Here is a 9,569-nt window from a genome sequence, read left to right as displayed (position 1 = left end):
CACATCCCCAGATAGCTCGGACCTGAGCACACATTATTACAGAATGGCGCTCAGATCCTATACACACAGTTCAATCGCCATGGAGCCAAAGTCTTTCACATAGTCTTTCGTTATACGAATGGGCTCCATGGCACAGCTATCTGGGATAAGTCTATTTGTGAAAAGAAACTACCAAACGGACCGTTCGTATGCTGGAATAATAGAAGGGAGGTCGGCGGCTTCAGCGGTGTTCATGAGAAATAGTGTCCGTTTTTAGTTCCATGAAATCGTCGACGAACACCGCTGAGCATTCGTATGTCCAAGATGGCCGCCACCTTGTGGTCGGCATACGAACGACGACCACCCAGTCGGCATTCGACAATTAGGAAGTGTCTGCGGTTAACCACAACGTTCTAATGAGGCCAAGAGGATAACCAGCAGCACACTTCCATGCTGGGTGGCCGGACGTTCGGTGAATTGTTCGGTATAAAAGAAACAAGCGTGGCGGCTGAACGGACAGGAAAATAGCCGAAGAAACAGACGAATGAGGGAACAATAAAAGTATTTCACAAGCAGTTGGTTCTGTCACAATAGCATACACATTCATACCTCCCTATAGAATCCCCACTAATAAGTGGTCTGTTAGTGAAGAACTAGATCTACTAAAGTGGATAACAATTATGTTTTTGAAGACATTTCACAGATATTCTCAAGACGTTCCCAATAGTTGAATAAAATAAAAATAAAAACATGTAAATGTGTCTCTAACTGGAGAGAAATAACCTGACCATGTCTCAGGACATTTTATTTTTATTTGGCAATGTCATCAAATACATTATCCTATTACTAGTACTACTACTAATAATCTCATATTTCATTAACCGTAGCATATGTATTGTCTGATTGAGGTGTTTTAACAGCAGCATAGAGGACTTGGGGTTCCTTCTCACATTGGGTTTTTCTCTTTAAATTTTCATCGTTACTTGGTGGCATATTTAATTGGGCGTACAGAACCCCTCCAGCATCCTGCATGGATACAACAAGTGGAAGGTGAAACAAAAGAAAGAGAGCCATAGCGCAGAAAGGATGAAAACCATCAGAAACATAATAGAGAAAAAAATGAGAGTAAACAAAAACAGCACACAAGAGACTAAAAGACAGGATAAAGACAAATACAACAGGAGAGAGATTAAAAAAACAGGTAGAGAAGACAAAAGAGCAGAGGAGATTTGGGATGATAATTAAAACATGTTTGGATATGAAAAGAGAAAAGGGAAGAGAAAAAAGATGTGGAAGTAACCCGAGGAAGAAGAAGAACATGTTTATATAATGAAGGAGTGAAAGGGAGGTAGTTAAGAGATAAACAAGATATTAGATGAAATAAGGAAAAAAAAGAGAATAAGGATTACATTTATCACCACTTTTCCAGCTTCCGCATGTGAATTGTTCTCATAAGCCGATTCTGGATTATAAATTGATAAAAGTCATCATTAACTATACAATAAGTGTAACTCTGGAATGCCCGTTCAATCTGTAGTAATATTAAATCAACAGCTATACACAACCTTGTCATCTCTAACTGACTCACAATACTGGCATTCACTGAGACCTGGGTGTCCCCCTCTTATAACGCTACTCCCGCTTTTTTATGTTTCGATGGACTACAATTCTCCCACACTCCCAGACTCAACTGTTAAGGAGGCGATGTAGGTATCCTTCTCTTCCCTCAATGTACCTTTCAACCTATCCTCCCTGCCCTTGCCCTTTCCTTTACTTCCTTTGAAGTTCACACTGTCCACCTTTTTAAGCCCACTCCTTGAAGAATTGCCATCATATATTGCCCCTCAGTCATCCCAGACTATTCAGTGAACACTTTTCTTCCTGGCTACCCCACTTTCTCTCCACTAGCACTCCCTCATACTCTTATCTCTCCCAACACTCATTCAGTGTCTCCTTTTCCAAGGACACCTCCTTCCCTTGTCCTGTCTCGGTTGGAGTTCCCCAAGGCTCTGTCCACGGTCCCCTTCTATTTTCACTTTCTACTGCCTCTTTGGCAAATTTATTGCCTATTTTGGATTCCACTACCACTTGTACGCTGATGACACCCAAATATATCTCTCCTCCCTGGACTTCTCCCCTGCCGTCCTGCAACGTGTCACTGCCTGCCTTTCTTCCATCTCTGACTGGATGTCCTCCCGCTTTCTGAAACTCAATCTCTCCAAAACTGAACTCCTTGTCTTCCTCCTCCTAATAGTGATCCTCCTCTTTCGCTCTCCCTTCAAGTCATTGGTATCCACATAAGTCCATCCTTGCAAGCACGCTGTCTTGGCATCGTACTTGACTCTGGCCTCACCTTTGAGCCTCACATCCAGTTTGTTGCCAAATCCTGTAGATTCCAACTTAAAAACATAGCCTGCATCCTCCCATTTCTTACAAAAGATGCTACCAAGGAGCTTGTCCATGCTCTAGTAATTTCCCGCATGGATCATTGTAACCTTCTCCTGATTGATCTTCCCAAAAGCCGTGTCGCCCCACTACAGTCTGTAATGAATGCTACCGTCAGACTGATTTTCCTCTCTAGTCGGTCCTCTCATACCTTCTGTCAGTCCTTACATTGGCTTCCTGAATCCTATGAGTCAATTCAAAGTGCTAACCCATACATATAAAGCACTGAACAATTCTAGCCCCTCTTATATCTCTTCACAGATCAATAGGTATGCCCCTCCTCGTTCTGCCCGTGACCACCTCCTGACCGCTGCTCGCACCCGTATGGCCAACTCGCACTTGCAGGACTTCTAGCGGGGGGCTCGCTTCCTACCCTCATCAGACTCTCCCCTAGTCTTCAATCCTCTAAAAAGTGCCTTAAAACCTATCTCTTAAGGAAAGCTTATGGCCTCCCAGAGTAACCTATACCTTACACACCTGTCTCTTGCTCTCTCCTATAAGGCAGCACTTTATTCTCTCCTCCAGCTCTGCTTCACTCCCACCTTATTTGATTGATATTCCTTTCCTAATGTGTTTTATACCCCCCCTCCTATAGACTGTAAGCTCGTTTGAGCAGGGTCCTCTTCAACCTATTGTTCCTGTAAGTTTTCTTGTAATTGTCCTATTTATAGTTACACCCCCCCTCTCATAATATTGTAAAGCGCTACGGAATCTGCTGGCTCTATATAAATGGCAATAATAATAATAATACTTGGGGACCTTAAAATCCTAATCAACAACCTCAACTGCCCTGATGCCTCCCGTCTGCTCTCTGTAACCTCCTCCTTTGGCCTTGCGCAGTTGTCTACTTCAGCAACTCCTACAGCAGGAAACACTCTTCACCTCATCTTCACCAATCTCTATACCACCTCTAATCTCTCCACTGTTCCATTTCCTTTGTCTGAACACCATCTGCTAACATTTGGCATCAGCATGCCCTGTGCCCAAATTTCACCACCCTCAACTCTCCAATCTTGCAGAAACCTCAACTGCCTTGATCTTCAGTGTGACAGACCCATCCGTCGGGACTAAACCTATTTGGGTTCGTCTGATTTGCCCAGTACTTATGGTCCCTGAGAGATTATGCGAAGGGTTGTGACTTTGTACAAATGACATTTCAAGTACAGCGGAAACTAATGAAACGCCCAAGCTACCAAAGTCCTCGAGGTGGCCGACATCGGACAAAGGACCACGTGGCGGCGGCCATTTTAACTTCGAACCCGCCGACCCGTACTATCGACGATACTTCGACAGTTCAACGAAAGTCGAAGTACCGACCCACCTCGAACGGGACTTAGCCATTTTTAGGCCAGCAAGTGACCGACCGCACAGCCCGAATCCAGGGAACTATTTTGGGCAAGAAAAGGTACCTGCGGTCGGTCATAAACGGACTTTCGCGTAACTTTTTATTCACTGAAGGGATTGATGTGATTTTTGAGAATGTTTATGTTTTAAGTATGCTGAATCTGAATATGTGTCTCTTATGTGAACATGATGGATGGATTTGAAGTTATGAAAGTTGTATAAAAGTATATTTCAAACTGTATGTATAATAGGATTATGTGTCACACCAAGGGGAGGGAATGTGTGGGATGTACCATCGATGCCAGTGGTTATTTTATGCCTCCCCTTGGGTGTGGCCTGTGTGTGTGAAATGCAAATAAAAGGCAGACTGGCTGATCCAGTCCTCAGTTCATGTTTTACCCTCATAATGGAGCTTGGTCTCGTTATTGGGGGAACCGGGAATACAAGTGACTAACGACTGTGTCTGGAGCTCGGAAGGTGGTACCGTAACAACTGGTGGCAAGCGACGGGATGATCTTCAACGCCCAAAGAAACCGCTACGACCAAGAATAAAATGGAACTACAATACCAAAACCTGAGAAGAGCTACCTTAAAAGACTTATTGGAACAAAGGGGCGGACAGGCCAGTAACCTCAAGAAGAGGGACATTATTGCTTTATTGCTGGAAATGGATGGAGTACCAGCGGCAGAGGGAGCCAATGGACCCAGCCCAGACGACAGAACCCCCGAGGAGGCAAGATTTGACCGGGCGGTAAGAATTCGGCTGGCCCATTATGGCCCCAACCCCTCCGCAGAGATCATCACCCAGGTTCAAGCCGCTGTGGAGGCCAGCCTGCTACGCCAAAACGGTACTGCAGCGGCCCCAGTCACAGCAAACCCGGGGGACAAACAGAAAGTGCCATTTGCGGCCTTCAAAGCCTTCAGTGAGACCGAAGGAGAGATTGACGGGTACCTTGCGGATTTTGAGCGGCAATGTGCTCTGCACAAGGTACCCCCGGCAGACTGGGTTGCTATACTGTCCGGCAAGTTATCCGGCCGGGCCAACGACGCTTTTCGGGCTATTCCGGATGAGGAGATCGGGGATTATGTTACCGTCAGGGAAGCTTTACTTGCCCGGTATGCCGTTACACCCGAGGCATACCGGAGGAGGTTCCGGGACACTGCAAAGACCACTGGGGACTCATACGTGGAATGGGCCTGCAAGGTACATCGCACAGCCGCCCACTGGATGGCAGGATGCCAGGCGGTGTCGGGAGAAGAGGTGCTGCAGATGTTTTTATTGGAACATTGTTTCGACAAATTGCCGACAGGGGTCAGAGAGTGGGTACGAGACCGTAAGCCTTCCACTCTACACGAGGCGGCTCGCTTGGCCGATGAGTACACTGACGCTCGCAGACTGGACAATTCCATCACCAAGGCCACAGCCCGAGCGGAATACCAACCAGCCGCTGCCACGTATCAGCCTCCCATAAACAGACCATCCGCACCCCCTCCGGCTGCCCAGTACCAACGTCCACCCCGGTTTAACGCCCGAGAGTACTCTGAACCCCTTCGGTGCTTCCTGTGCAATCAGCTAGGGCACCGGCGACAGGAGTGCCCGATGAACCGTGCCAACAGGAACCAGTCCTGGAGGAAACCCACGGGGGCCCCTTCCCCAGCACCTCTCCCAGCAGTCCACTGTGTAGAGGAAGAGGAATGCTGGGGCATATTACATGAGGCGGACCCTGTTCAGGCTGCCCACCAGGACAATCGACAACACCACAGACAGAGTGTAAAGGTCAACGGAAAGGAAGCCAGTGGGCTACGAGACACTGGTGCAACCCTGACTTTGCTCCAAAAGCACCTAGTGTCCGAAGCTCAACATACCGGGGATACCGTGGCAGTACGAGTAGCCGGGGGTGCAGTATTTCGTCTACCCGTGGCCCGGGTACATTTGGATTGGGGAGTGGGCGCTAGACACGTGAATGTGGGGGTCATTAAGGATTTACCCGCTGATGTTCTTCTTGGCAACGACTTGGCCCCCCTGGTTTCGGCCTTTGCTCCCATGGGCCCCGCTGCAGTGGACGCTGTTACGACCCGTGCCCAGACCCGTGCCACTGAGGCCGGCCCACCTGCTGTTGAGACCCAGGTAAGACTCTCTACCCCGACTTGTACCTTAGACCAGGCCCCGTTCGGCTGGGATACCCCAGAAATGTACGGGAAGGAAACTAGGGAGGACCCGACGTTAGCCAAGTACAGAGCCAGGGCCGACGCTGGGGAAGAAGGAGTAGGTGGGGAACACTACGAGTGGGTGGGGGATAGGCTGTACAGGATCCCAAAACCTTCCCCGAAACCGAATGCCCCTCCGCAGAAACGACAACTAGTAGTACCTGCAAAGTATCGGCAGGAGATTCTGCGGATTGGGCATGACGTGCCGTTAGCAGGTCATCTAGGTTCTCACCGCACAGCTCATAGAATCACCCAAAACTTTTTCTGGCCCAATTTTAACCGAGATGTGCGGATGTATTGTAGCACGTGCGACACTTGTCAACGGGTAGGTAAGCGGGGAGATCATCCAAAAGCTAGGCTACAGCCGATGCCTATCATTGGAGAGCCCTTTTCCCGCATAGCCGTTGACATTGTGGGTCCACTGGCCAGGGCTAGTCCATCCGGTAAGAAATATATTCTTACTGTGGTAGACTACGCCACCCGTTACCCAGAAGCAGTAGCGCTGTCTAATATAGAGGCAGAGACGGTTGCTGATGCCCTGGTTAAAGTCTTTACTAGGGTCGGGTTCCCTCAGGAGATCCTCTCTGATCAGGGAACCCAATTTACCGCTGTGCTCACCCAGCAGCTGTGGAAGGTGTGCGGCATCAACCCGCTACTTAGTTCACCCTATCATCCACAGACTAACGGTCTCTGCGAGCGATTTAATGGTACCCTCAAACAGATGCTGAGGACCTTTACTGACTCTTGCAGAGACTGGGAGCGATTCCTGCCTCATCTGCTATTTGCATACAGAGAGGTGCCCCAGGAATCAACTGGGTTCTCCCCCTTTGAGTTACTCTATGGGAGAAGGGTTCGTGGACCCCTAGATCTCATTAGAGGACACTGGGAGGGGGAGACGGAGCAAGAAGGGACCCCCATAGTGCCATATGTTCTGGAACTCCGGGACCGCATGGAGAAACTATCCCTGATGGTAAGGGAAAATCTCCGGGCGGCCCAGGGGAGACAGAAGCGATGGTACGATCGGGGCGCTCGACAGCGGGTCTTCCAGGTTGGGCAGAAGGTCCTAGTGCTCAAACCTGTGAAGGCAAACAAGATGCAAGCATCTTGGCAGGGCCCGTACAAGGTGTTAGCTCAGGTATGTGATACTACCTATCTTATAGCCAGCTGTTCGGATGAAAGGGTACAACGATCCTTTCATGTGAACATGCTCAAGGAGTATCAGGAACGACCCGAGGATGTTGCAGCAGTTTGTGCCCCAGCTACTGACGACCCAGAGAACTTACCTTTACCCGACCTGTTAGAAAGGGATCCCCAGACCGACCTTACTAGCCTCGTACAGTTAGGTGACCGACTAAGCCCGGCCGAGGAAACCCAGGCCAGACAGCTTCTGTGGGAGAAGCAGGCGACGTTCTCCCAAGAACCCGGGTACACCAACCTAGCTATACACAAAGTCGAGACACCCGGACAGAACCCCCTACGACAACCCCCATACCGTATCCCGGAAGCAGTCCGAGAAGGAATGCGGAAGGAGATACAGGAGATGACCCGGCTGGGGGTTATTGAGCACTCAGATAGTCCGTGGGCGTCACCCGTAGTCCTAGTACCCAAGAAGGATGGGACCACCCGGTTCTGTGTGGATTACAGGCGGCTCAACGAGCGGACTACCACTGACGCCTACCCGATGCCCCGGATAGACGAGTTACTAGACCGCATTGCCAGGGGGCGCTATCTGACCACCATTGACCTATGTAAAGGGTACTGGCAGATCCCCCTGGCCGAGGATGCTATCCCCAAGTCGGCATTCGTCACCCCGTTTGGCCTATACCAGTTTAAGGTTATGCCATTCGGGATGAAGAATGCTCCGGCTACCTTCCAGCGTATGGTGGATAGGCTCCTCGATGGCTTCCAGGGATTTGCATGTGCCTACCTGGACGACATCGCGGTCTACAGTGAGTCTTGGGAAGACCACTTAGTACACGTAGGGGTAGTGCTGGACAAGATTCGGGCCGCCGGCCTGACTCTGAAACCAGACAAGTGCCATTTAGGCATGGCAGAAGTACAGTACTTGGGTCACCGGGTGGGCTGTGGGAGCCAGAGACCCGAACCTGCAAAGGTGGAAGCGGTAGCTAACTGGCCCACACCTATCACCAAGACCCAAGTGCTTGCCTTCCTAGGGACGGCAGGGTATTATCGACGTTTTGTCCCCGACTACAGCACGATTGCCAAGCCCCTGACTGACCTGACTAAAAAGAACTTACCTAGGCAGGTCCTGTGGTCTCCAGCTTGTGAAGCCGCGTTTCGGGCCCTGAAGCAGGCTCTTGTGAATGCCCCTGTCCTGGCTGCCCCAGTCCCTAACAAACGTTTTCTTGTCCACACAGACGCTTCCATGTATGGACTGGGGGCTGTGCTGAGCCAGGTCGGGGAGGATGGAGGAGAGCACCCTGTCGCATACCTCAGCAGAAAGTTACTACCTCGAGAAGTGAGTTATGCGGCAGTAGAGAAAGAGTGTTTAGCCCTGGTCTGGGCACTGAAGAAACTGAGCCCTTACCTATACGGACAAGAATTTTCTCTCGTAACAGACCACAACCCCCTTGTCTGGCTTAACCGGGTCTCTGGGGACAATGGCAGACTGCTGAGGTGGAGTTTGGCATTGCAGCCTTACAATTTCACTATCAGCTACCGGCCCGGTAAGCAGAATGGGAATGCGGATGGGTTATCCCGGCAAACAGACGTCCCTATTCTCCCTAAGTCCGGTCATCCCCAAGTTGACCCGCCACAGGGTCAAGCCGGGTCTGCCGGAGTGTTCCACAAGGAGGGAGCCATGTGACAGACCCATCCGTCGGGACTAAACCTATTTGGGTTCGTCTGATTTGCCCAGTACTTATGGTCCCTGAGAGATTATGCGAAGGGTTGTGACTTTGTACAAATGACATTTCAAGTACAGCGGAAACTAATGAAACGCCCAAGCTACCAAAGTCCTCGAGGTGGCCGACATCGGACAAAGGACCACGTGGCGGCGGCCATTTTAACTTCGAACCCGCCGACCCGTACTATCGACGATACTTCGACAGTTCAACGAAAGTCGAAGTACCGACCCACCTCGAACGGGACTTAGCCATTTTTAGGCCAGCAAGTGACCGACCGCACAGCCCGAATCCAGGGAACTATTTTGGGCAAGAAAAGGTACCTGCGGTCGGTCATAAACGGACTTTCGCGTAACTTTTTATTCACTGAAGGGATTGATGTGATTTTTGAGAATGTTTATGTTTTAAGTATGCTGAATCTGAATATGTGTCTCTTATGTGAACATGATGGATGGATTTGAAGTTATGAAAGTTGTATAAAAGTATATTTCAAACTGTATGTATAATAGGATTATGTGTCACACCAAGGGGAGGGAATGTGTGGGATGTACCATCGATGCCAGTGGTTATTTTATGCCTCCCCTTGGGTGTGGCCTGTGTGTGTGAAATGCAAATAAAAGGCAGGCTGGCTGATCCAGTCCTCAGTTCATGTTTTACCCTCATAATGGAGCTTGGTCTCGTTATTGGGGGAACCGGGAATACAAGTGACTAACGACTGTGTCTGGAGCT

The 9,569-nt window shown here is 49.6% G+C and overlaps 1 protein-coding gene across 2 annotated transcripts in view; it reads right to left on the bottom strand.

Annotated features, from left to right (window-relative positions):
- Positions 1 to 212: 212 nt before the first annotated feature.
- LOC134601520 (uncharacterized) overlaps positions 213 to 9,569 on the bottom strand; it is a 56,143-nt gene continuing 46,786 nt past the window's right edge. Inside the window, exons 8-9 of one of the 2 annotated variants that reach the window (XM_063446028.1) lie at positions 1,389 to 1,441; positions 213 to 1,005 (exon numbers count right to left, since the gene is read on the bottom strand). In XM_063446028.1, coding sequence (XP_063302098.1) covers positions 847 to 1,005; positions 1,389 to 1,441 — 212 coding nt within the window. In that variant the 3' untranslated portion in view covers positions 213 to 846. The remainder of the gene's footprint in view (positions 1,006 to 1,388; positions 1,442 to 9,569) is intronic. The other variant, XM_063446029.1, reaches the window with a different exon arrangement.

Source organism: Pelobates fuscus, chromosome 3, assembly GCF_036172605.1.
Source record: "Pelobates fuscus isolate aPelFus1 chromosome 3, aPelFus1.pri, whole genome shotgun sequence".
NCBI lineage: Eukaryota > Metazoa > Chordata > Amphibia > Anura > Pelobatidae > Pelobates > Pelobates fuscus.
This window is presented reverse-complemented; position numbering and strand designations above follow the sequence as displayed.